General features: G+C 37.5%; 1 protein-coding gene across 1 annotated transcript in view; it reads right to left on the reverse strand.

Moving 5' to 3' along the window:
* CNTNAP2 (contactin associated protein 2) overlaps window positions 1-19,408 on the reverse strand; it is a 7,772,136-nt gene that overhangs the window by 1,638,756 nt on the left and 6,113,972 nt on the right. Inside the window, exon 14 of the mRNA XM_044064985.1 lies at window positions 1,565-1,692. Coding sequence (XP_043920920.1) covers window positions 1,565-1,692 — 128 coding nt within the window. The remainder of the gene's footprint in view (window positions 1-1,564; window positions 1,693-19,408) is intronic.

Raw genomic sequence — 19,408 nt, forward strand, 5'->3', positions numbered from 1 at the left:
TAATAACTTAATTGGATGAAAGGATCTACTTATTCTCCTGTCTCTAAAGGCTGTTTATGGATCTGAATAAGGCAGTTTGCTGAAAGTGCTTGTCCTCTAACAGCTAATTTGTGATTTTGCGATTTTAATCTGTTTATTAAATGCTTTTTTGTCAGAAATCTTAACTTCGAAGCTTCTCCTATCTCCGTGGCTGAACAGTGATTTTATCATTACTCATTATATTTATTAATTCACTGTAATATTTTTTCTAATAAATAATGCCTTGTAAGGAAATTATCTAACAAATAGAAAAGTTACAGAAATAGGCACCTAACCAGGTCATTTCATTAAGCAGAAGGATAATACAAATGTAGTAAAGCATCCAGAGGACTAAAGTGCTGAAGGCTGTGCTATACATAAAATGATTTCTATAAACTGGCATAGTGAGACACACAAATTGGCACAATGAGGCATTTGAAAATAATAGGCCAACACACATATTTAGAACCCAGGGGAAAAAGAGCAAAATCTAGCAACCCTACGAAAAGCACAGTATGATACAAAATAATATGACACTGAGAAAAATTATCCTTTCTCTTCTTACAAATTTATCTGCATCCTTGCTGTTGGTAACTATCCTACCTAACTTATAGTCATCAGAATATTCATTCAGCCGATATTAAGGATCCATATCAAGTATGGAAAGAAAAAATAATATAGCAGTGATCATACAACATCCATGATCTATAGCTGACAGGCAAAATAATAATAATTATTTATTACTATTTGCTAACATTAACACATTAAGACATGAAGACATTATGAAGCATATAGACCATTTATTTCAAACAGACTTTACAGCATAAGTAAAATATGCTATAATTAAAATGATTATTGCTTAATATCATCAGCATTTATTTTTTGTCAGCCGAGATTATAAAGTATCGACTTCCCTCGTTATATAAGTGCAGATAAAATGTAATAAACATTTATCTTATTAGAACTTAGCACATTTTAACTTGAAATGATAGAAACCACTGTATGAAAAGCTTAAATAGATATTGCCATTTCTTATATGAGCGTAGATTAATTTTCACAGGTATGCATTTATTTGATTAGGGATTACTCAGCAGTAGGTTACAATTCATGTTTTGAATATGGGTTGTTTGAGACACTGCTATTTGCACTAATGAAGTTAATCAAATTTTCAACACAAACCTTTACTAACAAAAAAAATGTTTCAGAACAGTATGAATAATCTAGATTAAACAGACTTATTTGTCATTCAGCAACTCCCTCATTTTTGGAACAAACTCTCAATAGCAGTAAAGCACGAGTGTTCCATAACTACATTTTAAATCCAGATTAGGCAATGCCATGGAAATCAGAAAACATTTCATCAAGGAAATAAGGCCTTCCAGAATCAAAATCAGCAACAATACTAAATTGTGAATAGTTAACATTTTAAGTACACAGCATTTTCAAAAAATCTTACACATCTGAAGAAAAAGGTTTTGCTTCCCCAGGAAGGTTGGTCTTACCATTTGCAAAACACTGCCTTAAACTATTTCAACCATGGGCTTACCATCTCCTTGGCAACGAAGTGGTCCAACATACACTTTTGCTTCTGATCCAGGCCGATCTATATCTCCAATCATCAACTGAGCCACTGGCAAATGCTCTTTATATGACAGAATTCCCGAGTCTTTTCTCCTAAAAAATACAAATGGTGAGAGCATTAATTTACACACACACAAACACACACACACACACACACACACACACACACACACACACACACACACACACACACACACATATGAGTATTTCAAGTATTCAACAATGACGGCACACAGCAGTTAACAAGTAAGTATATATTTGGGTTTTATCTATCTTTGCAAAACATTTTAATCAAAAGACATTAGCATAGGAGCTTTAGTTCCCTTCCCTATGGTGCAAAAGTAAATTTTTAATGCTTACCTGATTAGGACATTACCACTCAGAAGGAAATCAGCTATCCCCATGCCCTGGCTCTATCAGATTCATATAACCTTATAAAAGGACATTCTCAAATGCAGTAATTACTAATCAGCAAAGTCTAAAAAAGGAGATGGTAGGAGGAGCACAAGAACTAGTCAATGTTTCTGATCTTTTACTTAGGTCACCAAATGGAATGGTGGAATCCTAAGAAATAGAAATTTAAGTGCATTTTGAAGAGGAACTTTACAAAAAAATTCTAATTAGTCGTTTTCTAAAATGGTTTTGGGGTTTCAGTAAGTAAGAGATTAAACCAGCAAAAATGCAATTAACCTGCCCAAAGCAATTTTCTTCTTGCACTTGTTATGAAGAGACTAATGTAAGCAACAATGGGGGGAAAGCCTTCTTGATGTAACCTCAGGTACAGGCTGCTTACACAATAACTGTTATTTGTTTTCAAAGCATGTATTCTGTTTACCCAGTAATAGTCATTGGTCAAATTAGAAATATCAGGGTACACATTCAGTTTAATCAAACAGGCAACCTTTATTTGTAACAACATGACAGCACAACACAAATTATTTTAACACTTCAGCATCTCACATCTAACTGAATATAGCTTAAGAATATCAAATGATTATGGGCTATGTCTATTCTTAAAAAGAACATCACCATACAACAGGCTTAAATTGACAATAACTATATTACATATACAGAATATGCAGACACCTCATTAGCTTTTATTATTTAAGATCACATCTCCCCCTTAAAGAGAAAAATCTAATTTTTCAAAATTGAGAAATACAATGATGCAGAAGTGATGGATCTCACACTTAAAATACTGGACTGATCCTGCAAAAGAATGCATATGTTAAAAGTAAATAATGCAGTTATTTATGAAATATCAATAATGCATTACTAGCAATTACTTAACTATGCCAATGAGTGTGTCAAAACTCTGAAAATGCTCTTGTGAATGAAACTGATGACAAATAACACTTAAATTGGAACTACAAATGGTTTGAGAACCTGCAAAAGTAAAACTTTGGAATACACCATTCTGACATGCGCTAGAACTTTTAAAGTCAGTCGGATCAGGGACAGACACATCTGTTTGTGTTATTAAACAGCAGATGGTCCGTCACTGAGAATACTCGAACATCCATCCTTGTCTTGAATGTTTGGTTGCAGCAGATTTGTTTTCTGTAGAGGCACATCCTTACTAGACATGAATTGGGTTGCTTTCAGCTCATATTGGTTTGGTTGGTTCTCTAGAACACTGAGTTAGGGATAATGCTAATCATGAACAAGTTGGATATGTTACTTACTTTGTTGAACTATGGTACAATCTTTAGTCTGCACCACTGTAGGAATGTGGTTCAGTAATTTTCTGCACTAAAACTCCTGCTGTGTTCCACTTTTTCCTTCCCCTCTAATTTCAAGCTGATAGCTTGATTTCATTGTAAGACTGGTAGTGTGTGTGTGTGTGTGTGTGTGTGTGTGTGTGTGTGTGTGTGTGAGAATCAAATCGGTCATTTTTTTTTTTTTACAGAACGTTGGCTTTTTGGTTATTTTGCTTGTATTCTAGGGAGTAACTTTTTGATTGAAGTTTTGACTCCATGATTGCAAGGTCAGTTTGTATTTGTTTTTCAAGCATTAACTGTGAAAGCTTAAATGTGGTTGCACTGTTTGAAAGAATTAGGTGTGCCATAAGAGCTTTATGATGATCTACGTGTGTACGAGTCTCCTAGTTTTACCATTTGTCTGCAGATAGAGAGGACTTGATATAGTATGGGTGAAGCTATAGTCAGGTGGTTGAAGCTATAGTCAGCAATAAACTGCTGGAAATCACCAGACATAAACTTTCTATCACTGTCTGTAATCAGTTCAGTAACTAAGTCATACCTTGAGAATATTATCTTGAATTTGGCTATTTTCTTGGCTAGCTGTGACTGTTGCATCAATTATTTCTATGTCACAAGTGCAGTAATCAACCCCACTGAGGTTATTTTTGCCTTCAAACTCATACAAGTCAGCATCTCAGTTTTGGAAGGACCTTGTGGTAACAGTTTTAGCATTAGTGTCTTACACCTCTCTTATAGTTCATGCACAATACAGAATTGATACTTAAACACTAGGCTAATAATATCTTGGTTGATGTTTGGCACCACAACCACACTAATATTTGATTCATTCATGGTATTTGGTAAGACATTGTTGACCTTTGTGTATTTGCTGCAGCATGCTTGCTGAGTGAGATGGGGTGCTACAATTCTGTCTTGATGCAACAAACTATCACACTCTAATAACTGCTCTGTGACTGTACAGTAGTTATGCATAAGCTGTTTGTTTGTATCCAAAACTTGGCTATCTATTTTACAAACCCCAAATAACCTATGACTCTTAATCGTACTGAGTAGCTTCCTTAAGCTTTTCTAGTCTTTCCCTAGTTAGTGGTCTAGTTATCACTATGCCCTGCACATATGTTACTGTTATCGTTGGTATTACATAATATGTGCTCACATGCATGATTTCAGAATGACACATCTGCAGCAACTAGTACTTTTCCAGGCACATGTGTTACTTTGGAATTGAATCTTCATAATCTTATTCAAAGTCTTTGGCACCTTGGTCGCACTTTATGTCATATTAATTGATTAGTGGAACAAGTGGGTTGATGATTAGCCTGAAGTTCAAAACTCTCAAACCTTTTCACATGCCACATACACTTGCAAGACACTCATTTTCAATCTCTGAGATTCTCTGTCTAGTATTTGTTAATTTTCTGTGTTAACAAACACAATGTACCTTCTCATCTAGTTGGAGTCATGCTACACAGAGGTCGTAGCTACTAATATCTGTACTTACTGCTGCTGGATTAGTGACATCATAGTATGCCATCACTGGTGCTGTTGTTTGTATTTCTTTTAATTCCTTGAATGCCTGGGGCTGTCTGCAGAAAAATGGCAAGTTTGTTAAAGGATGAAATGTTGCTGAAGGATCTGGCACAAACCTGCCTAAGTAGTTAACCGTGCCCAAAGCTTATCTTAACTCTGTCATGCAAGATGGCTGTTGTAACGCTATTACTCTGACTTTACCTGCAGCTTGTCTGAATCCATTAGCACTTATGTTGTGGCCAAAGTACTGAAGCTCTGTTTTAGTGAAGTAGCATCTGTCTTGGCATGGCTTTAAATCTGAGTTTTTGATAGTCAGCAGTGCTACATCTAACTTTGAATCATGCATATATTTGGACATTGATACAGTCATGCATGAAAGATTCTACCATCTTACTTCTATGAGTTTGAAGACAGCATCACCACCCTCCAGATCCTTCAGTAATTTGATCATTTGAAGCTGAAAGATTCAGGTGCTACATTTATACCAAATGTTAACCTTTTAAAATATTATCTACCTATAGTAGTGATGAAAGTTGTCATCTTTTGACTTTCTTTGTCTAAAGCTATTTGCCAAAATCCAGTGGCAGCATCTAGCATGGAAAACACTATCATCAACAAGCTTATTTGCTGTATCTTACAAGTTGGTAGAATCTTTCGTGTAGGACTGCATAACTGAGCTTTGTTTAAGTCATCGCATATTCACACCAAAACATACTTTTTAATTACTGGGACCACTTAATTCAGCTACACTCTCAGTTATGTTGAGGCTTTATATTCATGTAAGTTCTGACAGTACTTTGGGCAACATAGGAAGTACTACCCTACTGGGTGTTGTCAAGGAATCTGAAATTGCATTTGGCTTTAACTTAATTTTTACTGGTTCAAAATCAAGTAGGCCAACTTCACCAAACACATCTACACTAATTCAATGTATTCTGGCAATTAAGGATGGTTGTTGCAGACTGGCTAACATAGCGGTGGAGCATTTGTCTGTGTTGTCATTAACTAGGGTTCATATATGAGCACAGATGATCAGAAAGCTGGCTACATCAAGGTGAATAGCTTGTGGATGGAGGCTGCTCATAAAATTGTTGGAGGGGGTCCTCTCTTGTAGAGACTAAGAAGCATAACACATAATCATGCAAACTACTGCAGGATGGAAATGTGAGGAGAAATGTGCAGCAACATGGTGAACATCTTCATGTAGGATGAATAATGTATACAGTCAAATATCCAGGTTAGAAGAAATCACTCCAAAGACCTGGTCATCTCAATTTGTTCTGATGAAATGAGTGAAACAACTTCAGTTTGGTAGCTGTAGGGTAACTCCAAAGCTGCTTCTGCAGTCTGCTTAGGTAGTTAACCATGACTGGCAGTACCCTTACAAGTCTCAGGTAAACAGCAAGCTAAGCAGAGTGTGGCTATCATGTAGAAATGGTTACTACTTGGTCAAAAGAAAAGGATGCAAAACAGAGAATCTAAAATGTAAATGTGTAGCAGACAAGTGGTAAATGTAATTTAACTGAAATCTTTGGTGGGTGATGCAGCTGTAGAAAGTCTGTGGCTTCCCTAGCTCTCACTGGATATGCCAGTATTGGTCTTTAAAGAAAACCTGTGGATAAGCTGATGTGCCTCAACATAAGCAGAAGGTTAGCCTAGAGAGTAATTCTGTGACAAGAGATAATTTAACAATATAGATGAAACTGGAAGAAATGGGGCTATTTGGCCTAATCCTGGTTATTGATTACCCAACTGACATCACTCCTAGGATTAGCAGAGAACAAATGCCATTGTGTTCATGGCGCTGAAGTCTACAATAAAGTCTGTGCTTAACACGAAGTAAAGGTGGTACAGCCTTAACCTGTTATGGTCTACAATGGAGGATTCATAGTGAACAGTGTTAAGTTATACAGCTGAGGAAAAACTGGAAGCAAACCTCCAGGATCAGGTGGAGACAGTGGCACCAAGCAAAGAAAAAGGCTAAGAAGAATTAAAAGTATGCTACATTATGTCTGGCCACAAAATATATTGTGTGTACTAGGAGAACCAGTGTAAAGTTGATATATTCATAGTTAACTGCTAAAATTAAGATTGCTGCAATGCCAGTGAATTGTAACTGCAGAGGCTTTATCTGGAAAGGTATTTCAGCTTAGGAAACATGCAGCTCTGTAAAACTATACAGTGAATGGAGCCCGTACAACAAAAAATGGTAGCAATGATTGCACCAACAGAAAGGGAAGCACAAACACCAATAGCAGCTACACGTGGCAGGAGAAGAAATACGAGAAATGCAGGCAAGATGCATTAAAACATGCTTATAACTGATGTGAACCAGAAGATTTCAGGGAGATCTAAAATGGATAACTGTGCAACCCATCCCCCAAAAGTATTTGTAATGGAACCGTAGGAGGATACTAGGAGTATATGTCTAATATAAATAATGGAGAGTTGAAAAGTTATAGGAGAATTCTGTAAGAAAAAGAATGCAGGTGAAGGCAGAAAAAAGTCAGAATATGTGATCCTTGTAATAGTGATGCAGATAGTAGGCTGAATTCACTCAGGCCTCCTTATTGGTCGTGTTTTGTGATTTCTGTCCTGTCTTCAGATATGGAAATTAGTTACTATGTTATGCTACTGAATAATATTCTAGCAATCAATATTTGAGATGTAAATTATAATTTTATTCACATTATTTATTTAAAATAGTCATATTCTGATGTAGGAACTGGATGAGCAGTTTGTATTGACTGACTGTAATGTGAGTAGACCAACACTACATTCAAACTGATTTCTTATTGGCTTTGTTTCACACACAGTTCAGTTTCCATCGGTTTATGACTTTAACTTTGAATGCCATAGACTAAGGTAGAAAGCAATCCTTACTGTTCTTGGTTTACTTCATTCTGGGGTTAAGTAGCATAACTTGTCTTTAAATCATTGTAATCTACAGACTCTGAATTATACACTTCCTTCTAAAGACAAAAACCAACATGTATTTTTCCTAACTTTTCCTGTCATTATGTTCTTATACCTGTCAACTCTTTAACCCACTTTATACTAAATGACCTTCAGTTATCCTCTGATACTTGTCTAGTCACACCTACTAGTATTCACTCCATCACCCACAGCACTGATCTGTTTTTTTTTTTTTTGTTTTCTTGTTAGCTTTGTTTTTTTCTACCAAAAAATGTACTCCAGTTTAGAAGAGCTACCAGTTTGCAACTAAATCTGCTACTGTTAATTAGAACACTTTGCTAACAGTGTACTAAGGTGTACCAGGCCATACCATAACTGTGTTATACAAATGTTATAAGCAGGGTGGTTAAATGAGCCATGGGCGACAAGTGTAGAGGATAGGAGGGCAGGTGAGCCAGCAGTTTGCAGTCTGTGCTATAGATGTGATTGGTGGACTGGTAGTGAGACTGTGATACAGGACATGTAAGACAGGAAGTTTGGAGTAGGAGGTGACAGATCTCAGTTGGATGTTATGAAAATTGTGGAGTATAGGCAAGTGGAAACAGACGTAATACAGAAGAGAGGAAATCAGAAGGACTGTGGTCAAGCCAAGTCAGAGGAGGACAGGGATTATGGGATGGAAGCACAGTGTGGGCAAATGAAGTCGGATTGGGAAACAGGTAGAAAAAGATGGACATGTGTTAGGGGCAAGGAGGGAGGGGAATAGGTTGCAGGCAAGACAGGGAGGAAAGGTGTATGCAAGTAGTACCCGCACTGTGGCTAGAACATTTGAGAACTCAGCAAGAAGAGATGAAGTAGGACAGCATGAAGGAAGACTTGTAATGACAGAAGGAAGCGGGTGCTAGGAAGGGAGGTCAGAGTCAACAAGGAGATTAGGTTAGTGAGACACATAATACCAGAAACATGGAATCTGGTCTTGGCATAATTTTACACTACCAACTCCCTACCCACCTAAAATGTTTTGAGTACAGGAACATCATGCCAGTTGTGTGATTTTTAAAATGAAGTGATTTGGGGCATATATCATTTATCAATTATGCCAAATGCTATTCACTTTGTTGTAGAATAACACTGATTTAAAAATAACAAAGAAACGGCATATTACTAATTCGGTCATGGTGGGCATGACAGAAAAATGGTGAGCAAGGGTTCTGGTCATTTAGGAATGGCAGGGAAGGAAAGGAAAGTTGGAGCTGCTAAGTTTCATAAGTGGGAGCCTCAAATGTTAGGTCAAAGAGCACTTAAAGGGAGTTATGAAGCAGTAAATCAAATGACCACAAAAAAAGCAGGAAGAGTAGTATATTCAGCTTAAGGTTATATGAGGACTAGTACATTCAACGTCCACATAACGGCATCAACCAAAGACTGCAAGATGACTAGTATTCTTGCCCAAAGCTGTCTTAAGGAGTAGTACACTCAACCAGAAGCTGCATGAGGATTAGTACACTCACCCAAAGCCAGCATTAGGAGTAGTAAACTCAAAGATCCTTCATGAGGAATAGTACACTCAATAAAAGCCTGCATGAGAACTAGTACACTCACCAAAGCGTGCATGAGGACTAGTATACTCAGCAAAACCTACATGAAGACTGGTACATTCAACCAAAGCTTGCATTAGCAGTAATACACTCAATAAAAGCCTGCATGAGGACTGGTACACTCAACCAAAGCCTGCATGAGTACTAGTACTCTCGAACAAAGGCTGCATGAGGACTACTACACTCAAACAAAAGCTGCATGAGGACTAGTACACTCAAGAAGAGCCTGCATGAGGACTAGGGCACTCAGAAAAAGGCTGCATGAGGACTAGCACATTCAACCAAAGCCTGCATGAGGACCAGTACACTCAAACTAAGGACTAGTACATACAATCAAATCCTGCATAAGGACTAGTACACTCAAACTAAGGACTTGTACATTCAACCAAAGCCTGCCCGAGGATTAGTACACTCAAACTAAGGACTAGTACAATCAGTCAAAGCTTGCATGAGGACTAGTACATTCAACCAAAGCCTGCATGAGGACTAGTTCACTCAAACTAAGGACTAGTACATTCAATCAAAGCCTGCATGAGGACTAGTACACTCAAACAAAGGCTGCATGAGCTAGTACATTCAACAAAAGCCTGCATGAAGACTAGTACACTCAAACAAATGTTGCATTAGGACTACTACATTAAACAAAGCTGCATGATGACTAATACACTAAAACAAATGTTGCATGAGGAGTAGTAAACTGAAACAAATGTTAAATAAGGACTAGTACATTCAACCAAAATCTGCATTAGAGCTAGTAGAGTTTACCAAGGGCTACATGAGGAATAGAGCACTTAATAAAAAGCTGCATTAAGACTAGTGAATTTAGCCAAAGGGTTGCATGGGGACTGATACATTCAGCCAAAGGCTGCATGGGGACTGACACATTCAGCCAAAGGCTGCGTGGGGACTGACACATTTAGCCAAAGGCTGCGTGGGGACTGACACATTCAGCCAAAGGCTGCGTGGGGACTGACACATTCAGCCAAAGGCTGCGTGGGGACTGACACATTCAGCCAAAGGCTGCGTGGGGACTGACACATTCAGCCAAAGGCTGCGTGGGGACTGACACATTCAGCCAAATGCTGCGTGGGGACAGACACATTCAGCCAAAGGCTGCGTGGGGACTGACACATTCAGCCAAAGGCTGCGTGGGGACTGACACATTCAGCCAAAGGCTGCGTGGGGACTGACACATTCAGCCAAAGGCTGCGTGGAGACTGACACATTCAGCCAAAGGCTGCGTGGAGACTGACACATTCAGCCAAAGGCTGCGTGGGGACTGACACATTCAGCCAAAGGCTGCATGGGGACTGACACATTCAGCCAAAGGCTGCGTGGGGACAGACACATTCAGCCAAAGGCTGCGTGGGGACTGACACATTCAGCCAAAGGCTGCGTGGGGACTGACACATTCAGCCAAAGGCTGCGTGGGGACTGACACATTCAGCCAAAGGCTGCGTGGGGACTGACACATTCAGCCAAAGGCTGCGTGGGGACTGACACATTCAGCCAAAGGCTGCATGGGGACTGACACATTCAGCCAAAGGCTGCGTGGGGACTGACACATTCAGCCAAAGGCTGCATGGGGACTGATACATTCAGCCAAAGGCTGCATGAGGACTAATACATTTGGCAAGACCTGTATGGCATCATAAGTTTAATAACAGTTTATTACAAATTTATTTACTATAGGAAATGTTTTAAAGCATTCCTTTCAGAAATAAATTAATAGCAAACTTACTTCTTTTATTATAAAAATAAAATGTATTTATGATTTTATGCATGTAGCTCACCCGCGGGTGTAGCTGAATAGTGTACGGGTTCCTTCCTACCTGACTCTGGTGACACCCCTATTTACACCCAACACACCAAGGTTGCAAATAATAACATTATATTCAGATGGCAACTCTAGTCTTAACAAGCAACAGCACAGAAGAAAGCAAATTATTGCAGTAGCACAAAGTTTAGCAATAAGGCAATATGAGGTATACATACAGTGAAATTACACCTCCCAGAACTCAATAATGCTGGTAAAGGTCAAGTAAAAACTGTCGTGTGTCCTTCAAGATGTGGATGTTATTGTTAACTATAGGTCTTAAATTATTCTCTATAAAAATAGATGCTGGTTCTGTTATCCATCCCCTGCCAGCTACTATTGGTCTCAGGGAAGATTAAAGGTTCACAAATGATTACACAATATATCTTTATCACAGCATTTGTGACACACACCTTTCACAAGAGCATTGGAATTGTGATTTCAACTTGTTCTTTAGTTTCTCATTATATTATGTTATTCTATTATATTATTTTATTTGTAATGTTCCTGTTATGAGTATGTTTTGATATAAGTATTGATGCACCCTTGTCTTTATACACTGGCTCAGCAGTTTATATTATGGAGCAATGGATTTTTATCACCCTCCATATTTTATGTAAGAGAATTGTTGATGTAAAGGTTTTACATGATGATATTTTATTTTTATGTATTTGCTGTTTGCATTCTATATTTTAGTTCAGTGTTTTACTTTGTTGAATAGTAATTTTTATTATCAGCCATTTTTTAACCATACTTTTTAATTAGCGTTAATCATACCTTTTAATTGCATTATTGATTTTGTTTTTCCCGCCCATGGGTGTGTATATATATCCTATGACGCACAGCATTAATGTATTGAGTCTGAGGAAGCCTGAATAGGTGAAAGCGCTAACTCTCTTTTTATAATAAATTGTTCAACTATTTGGAGAATATTTGCCTTTCTTTGGACATTGTTTATTTCTCGAGCATTATCGGAATAGCTGTCATCCGACCGCCAGGTTCCATTTCTCCGTTGTTGTTATTTTGTCTTATCTTTCTTAGTAATCCTTTGTGGTGACACCCCTATTTACACCCAACACACCAAGGTTGCAAATAATAACACATTTTATTCTAGATGGCAACTCTAGTCTTAACAGGCAACAGCACAGAAGCAAACAAATTATTGCAGTAGCACAAAGTTTAGCAATAAGGCAATATGAAGTATACATACAGTGAAATCACACCTCCCAGAACTCAATAAGAGAGGTCTTGTCATTCAAATATGAGCAAAAATGCAATGTCATTAAGAGTAAAGATTCTATAATGCAACAATACTAATAGCAGCTATAACCTTGATCAGTTCTAATCAAACCAAATTGTGAAAATGCTCTGTTATACCCTGTTCACCGGCCAGTGACTACTTACAGTCTTAATGCCGACATGATGGAGCCTAAAGTTGGAGCTCATATGAAACCCAGGTATTTGTAATCCACAAAGCATTTAAGGGGAAATCCACACTGAGGGGTGAGTAACATGAGATCCCCAAAATGACAGCCAGTACTATTTCGAGATAAAGCTAAACAGTTTCAAATCTGAAAAGGAAAAAGGGAAAAGCCTAGGCCCACAGTCCCGGTTGAAGCTACAGCACAATCTTATGAAAGTATAAAATGGCAGCCGAAGCCTCTCACCACTCTGCCAATAGTTTTCTGGATGTCAGGCACCGCAGTTCCACTGATGAGAAGTGCAGAGATCACCCAACAGCCGTCTGATAATCGAAAATGGCTTCTTTATAATGGGCCCAACAGTATTCCTGTCCTTGCTGATCAGATGCAGGCGTGGGACTACTGGTTCCAGACTTCTCTCCTGATTCCACAGATCACCATCGACCAGGTTTTCCAAGGAGGGAAAAACAGGATCTGCAACACACTTCCCTCTCCCAGACACTAGAAACATCCAGTTTTAATGCAAGGCCCCTTATTCCTTCCCCCTGTGTTTCAGTCTTATCTCTTTCACTTTCATTTCTCTCTTTTATATCCAATGAAAAGGAGCTCCGCCTTGTGGTGTATCAGAAAACTACAGTCTGTTAACCATACAGTGAAATACAGTGGGAGCTACATGCAATTATATATATATATATATATATATATATATATATATATATATATATATATATATATATATATATATATATATATATATATATATATATTCATTCCTTGAAGACAAATGTGCATGTCTGTCATGAGCAGAATCAAGACATTTGTATAAAAGAGGTGAACTTAGAATAATAAACTTAAAGTACAAAAATTGAGTTGTATCTGGCTTTCTCACAAGTATTTGTGTCATGTGTCACTGACTCATGCAGCGGTGATCACAAATGAGCAAAATCTCTTAAATTTGAATAATACTTAGGAGCAAAACAGCACATGAAAAAGGTATTTTGCAGGGACAAGTACCTTGCATCTCCAAATGTGGAGGAAACCTTTCACCCCAACCCCCCTGTTACCTATATACACAACAGAAGTTGTTGGTCACTGGATAACCTGTACATCTTTCTAGAATAATTTCAGAGAATGACATATTTCAAGTCGAGAAAGTCTGTGTTATAACTTTTCAGGGAGAGAGGTTACCCTCATGAAATGTTAAATAAAACTAAACTGGAAGTGCATGAAGGCGGTTGGATAGATTTTTCCCAATATTTATCAGTGGGTACAAAATTGATACTTTTGAAAAGGCTATTGACAGAGAATTTAAGCTTGCTACGGTTACAACCTATAATCAGAATTGTAAGTTGGTTAACTTCATTGTGGTTGGGAAATTTTGATACATTTTGACAATTCGAGAACAGTATTAGGGTTGGCAACCAAGTCTGTTTATAAGAGAAGGTTAAATCTGAAATATATTTTTGAACATGCTAGGAAAGAAAATAGGATCTCTATGGTAAGAAATAGCAGCTACGGATAAGTGTGGGAGATATAACTATTGTGATTATCTTAACACATCAAACACCATCAGTGTTAGGTGGGGGTGTATACCCTGAGCGAAGGGTAACACATGAGATGTTGTATATGTTGCCACATGTGTGTTATGTGATGCTTTCTATGTGAGGAAAACTGAACCCTATTTAAAAGATAGAATGAATGAACATATTTACAGTATCAGGGAAAGGAGTGAAAAGAACACTTTTTACAAGCACACAATAGCTTGTTCAGACTATAAAAAGTTCACATGTTTTGTGATTGATAAAATGAATATTGATCAAATGAACTAATATTGGGAAAATAAATAAGAAATGATAGAACTGAAAGTGGCAGACAAAACTGAAAATTGGAGCATTTCCAGGATTAAATGAATACAGGAGTATAAATTGTATTTTAAAGTTGCAAGCTTATAGAATATGAATTTAGGGAATTGTTATTAAAATAGAATTGATTTTAATGTAGTTTTATTGCACAATCACTAGGTTATAGGATGAACTGTGCTTGGTTAATTGACACATGCTTTTTAAGTGCATGTTTAAAAGAGGGTGGGATGACATGTATGATAGATTCTGATGAAGTATTTTGCATGGATAAAAGTGCTTAATCTGACTGTATTGTATTAGTGTTGGTTTTATTCAATAAACAGTGAGTTAATGAGTTGTGGATCATGATGTTTTCTAATAGACATATATTATATGTGTATGCCAACTACAAGACTGTATCATGGGGTTCTTCCAGTTAAAGCTGTCCAGTCACACACTAGTGATCAAAGAAATGAGTTGTATTTAAATAGTCTTTCTAAAATTCAACAAACATTATCTTCATTTTGATTCATAGCTATACAGTCCTAATGAATATGCTCTTTCCAAGAGGGTATATCACATTTGACTGTGAAGATGTCATATGAATATAAATATAAAGCCTATACTGTTATTTAGTTTATTTTTCTCAAACAGATTTATTTTTCCTAGCAATGAACCATATAAATATCTCAGTGGTGATCATGAAATTGTTCCTTGGTTTCACAAATAATTTGTGCCACCAAGAATAGTCACTTCCTGGGTACATTTATGATTTCTTATTATGAAAAAACTGAATGTCACAATAACCACAGATTGTTGATCACAGATGCTACACTGCCTCTGATAACTCAAATTGATGATCACTCAGATATGATTATATATTTGCCTTGTCCTTTCACACACAGACTGTATCCCCCAAAAAGAAAGATTTTTGTACTTTCTGTGCACCACCCTGATGTTAATGTATAAAAAGGAAAGAAAGAAAGAATGATCAGAGAAAGATCACTGTCATATAGCTATGCACTGCTTCACTCTAAACAAGGCCTGTGAAGGATCATGTCACTGAGATTATGTAAGTGTTCTTTTCATTCACACACATATTCCCTCAAAATATATCTAACAGTCACCGCTAAACTGTGATTGTGAAGAAAGTGAAAAGAAATAATGAGAACATAAATGTATTTCAACTTGATGTTGTCATTTACAACCCGCATCAAACACTGACATTTGCAATAAATTAAACAGAAAAAGAAAAAAGTGACTGGCTCACTGATATGGGCAGTGTATACCATTACTTCTTTGCACAAATATTACTGGTCTCCTGACAGAAATTATAAAAAAATATTTTTAAGAGGAAAATAATTGAAGAACAGACGATTTGGTCCTGTTGATGTCTCTTCTCAAATGACAAGCAGATCAAAGCTAAAATTATCTTATATGCTTACATCACAAACTGACAAGACATTGACTGGTTAGCCATGTCCATTTACTATACGATGTAAGATGGTGGGAACCTACCTTTCTCCCTTACTTTCTTTCTTTCTTTCTTTATCTGCTTCACCTTTATTAAAGGCAGAGTTAACATAGCTAATCCTGTAACCCTAAACAACATAAACTGGGTAATCAGAGAATAAGTGAATGAATGAAACATCTTCATGGACATCACTAAGTGGGCTTACAATATCCAAGTGGCCCTTGGGCCACAGTTTTTAGATATGTGACCCAGATTAAGTACCCTGAAAGTTAAGGAGGCAGAAAGAAGGGGATTGAGCAGGGATCACTTTAGTGTATCTGTCCTTTGCTATGTCAACGCAGAATGACAAAAATGATGACAGGACAAAAGAGTTGGGTTATACTTGGGGAGATGTGAATTAGCTAGGGGAAGAATATGAGTTCCAGAGCTGCAAGGCAGATGGAAAGGACATGAATGCCATCTCAACCAATGAAGAATTTCAGTCATTTGGTGTGAGACCATCCCATAAAATATAGAATACTGGCGATAATCCTAACTAAGGTAGTAGAGGTCAGGTACATCTGTGTGAAACACTATAAACAAGCAATAATCATCAGCTGCATAGTTTAATATTGAGGAGGGCTCGGTACTGATGATGGTGTGTGATTGCAGGCTCATGAGTTAATTGTGCTGAGCTTGCTATTTCAGGGTTACTGGAGCGGAGGAAACCATTGTGGCACTGAGTGTGCATAAAGCAGTAAAATGAATACTTTATATGCTCTCAGCCTATCTCAGGAATATACACATTCACACACAATTTTCACATAGCTTTATCCCTACGAGCAAGTTGTATAATCATCATTTCACTTATAGCATGATTTTTGGGATTTGGAAGAAAAATAGATCATGTTTGCAGGCACAGAGAAGATGTGAAAGCTCAGCATGGAAGGCATCTCAGTGAAGAATCAAGCTGGAGAACCATGTGCTATGAGTCAGCCATGCCAGCTGCTTCACTACTGTGCCATCTCAGATTCTCTGACAAGTATCTTCATTTCCTTACTGGCCAGCTATTAGCAGTCTGAAAACTGTAAAACTGCACAAGTTCCATATTTTCATAAGGATAAGACCAGCAAATATTTAGGGAGCCATGGTCTTTTTATTCCAAAACCCATCAGAGAATAAAAACATAAAAGTCTAATTACTTCTTTAGAGGGCAGCACTCCCTAGAATAACAGACAACATAGGTTCATGGCATGAATGCACTATTAGTTGAACTCAATAACCTGATTCTATTTCAGACTGGGCTACGGAGGTTAAGAAAAGAGTCGAAGTATATTTAATTGGCATGGACATGATCAATGCCTTTGACTTGGTATCAGACAAGTGGTGTGTAGGACAATGCACAAGCAGGGATAAGACCCACACTAAGAAACAAGACTGCAGCATGGTTACAGTGTAGGATACAGGGGATTGTGGGGAAAGAGAGCTTATTAGAAGTAAGAGTAATGCATGCTGCAACAGCTCTAGGATCAGTTGTAGGACCAGTGACTTTTACTGCGTGTGTCTTAGACATTTTATGGGACCACAGAATAGAATAAACATTTTGCATTAAACATAAAGACTGGTGCAGCAGCAGGCGATGCAGGGAAAATGTAAAGTAAAATTTAGAAAGGCTTGCCAAATAGGCAGAAAGATGGCAACTGGTGTACATTGCAGGAAAATTCAAAGGATTACATTTGGATCACTAGACTCCTGGGATCCAATATCATCCAGAAGGAATGAAACTGACAGTGTTTCAGTTGATATCTTAGACAGAAATAAATATCATTAATGGTTCAAACAAAAACTTATTCTTTCTCAATGTAAGCAGCAACAAGAGCGGTTTAAGCAGCTTGACCCCCCCCAACTGAGCCTGAAATTGATCAGAACTGATCAGTGCCCTACCCTAGTAAACAAATATAAATAAATAAATGTGATTAGAGTGAATTTACAAGTTTGTGCAGGCTACATAAAGATCAGTATCACAGACAAACTTACTTAAACACAGTTATCATCTAGTGTCAAGTTTTCCAATACCACATGAAATAATGTAACATAAAATGTATATAAAAGATTTGACAGGACCTAATGTGTTAATCAAAACTAAATTAGACCATCAGGAGTAGAGTGAGAGGGCTGTAACATAAGTGAACAGAGTGTTGGGGTATCATTAGGGGGATAGACTCCTGAAGCAAATAAGTAATGCTGCCACCCTTTTAAGACCAAGTCTAGACACATCTTCATTTCAGCATGCACTTCTGGAGGCTAGTCAGGAACAAAAGTATCATTGTCAGCTGTACCACCTGTACCTGTCTGTCCAGTCAGGTTCACGGCTTACCCAATTAGATAGATGCTGATGGGTCAGCACAGCTTTGGTATGTTGTATTAAGTCTTTGACTGCTTACCTGCATTACCTACTGCACTGCTTATCATCCCTGCATAAATGATTTCCACTTTCAATGGTCTTTCAATGTAACTTTGTGCTATCCATGTGCCACCGTTGGCCCAGCTGTAAAATATCTCATCTAATTTAGTACTGCACCGAAAATGGCCTATTTTAGGTTTCATAAAGCGAGACTGTAATGGTAATGTTGAAGAAAATTGAGATATCTGATGTGTTATTTCCCAGTCCTCTTTTGTCATGTTCTTCCAAATCCAGGTCCACAGGTTGCTAACATTACCCCAGATCCTACAAAGGGTGATTGGTTAAAGGCTGAGAGACTGAAAATTGTTCATATTAGATATTAGAAGCGCGGTAAATAAATTCCCAACTTTCAGTGTTGGCTTTACCTTTACTAACTGGATATCCTATTACTCACAAAAATCAAGGCTGACATTCACTGAAAGATTCTGAAATAACTCCCCCTAGTGTCTGTGGTAACATAATTGAAAGAAGTCACTAGAGAGCAGTAGACACTGCAATATTATCCTGACTATTTCTTACATGAAGCTTAGATTCAACATTCAGTGCAAAATACTTGTTCATATGGAGATAAATAAGACCAGCCTCCTTTCTGTGACTTGCTGATATATTTTATATGGGACTGAAGAATCCATGGCCAAATAAGCCCATCAATGGCTTTTGGTTAATGACAGCTTAGAACTTGTAATTATTAAAATTAACTAGTCTTTTGATGGTTTCAGTTACTCTTTAGTCCAAACACAGGGCCTCAGTAAAATGATAACCCTTATGAGCAGGACTAACAGGAACTCCAGTAATGACCACACTCTTGAATGGGACCTGATGAATGTTCCCCCATGCATTGGGTTAGCTGGAGTTATGGTAGAATCATTAAGTGGTCACCTGCCAACTTTAAGAGGATTAAATCATATTAAAATACATTTCTGGCACAATAGTATGCTTCCTTAAGAATTTGAAAAAAAAATGACCTTCCTTTAGCAATATTATGAGTTCCATCAACTGTACTGTGTTGTTTAGATTGCCTCTCTTGATGAAGCTTATTCTCCAGC

Source organism: Protopterus annectens, chromosome 3.part0 (assembly GCF_019279795.1).
Source record: "Protopterus annectens isolate FY-2018-M chromosome 3.part0, PAN1.0, whole genome shotgun sequence".
Lineage (NCBI taxonomy): Eukaryota > Metazoa > Chordata > Ceratodontiformes > Protopteridae > Protopterus > Protopterus annectens.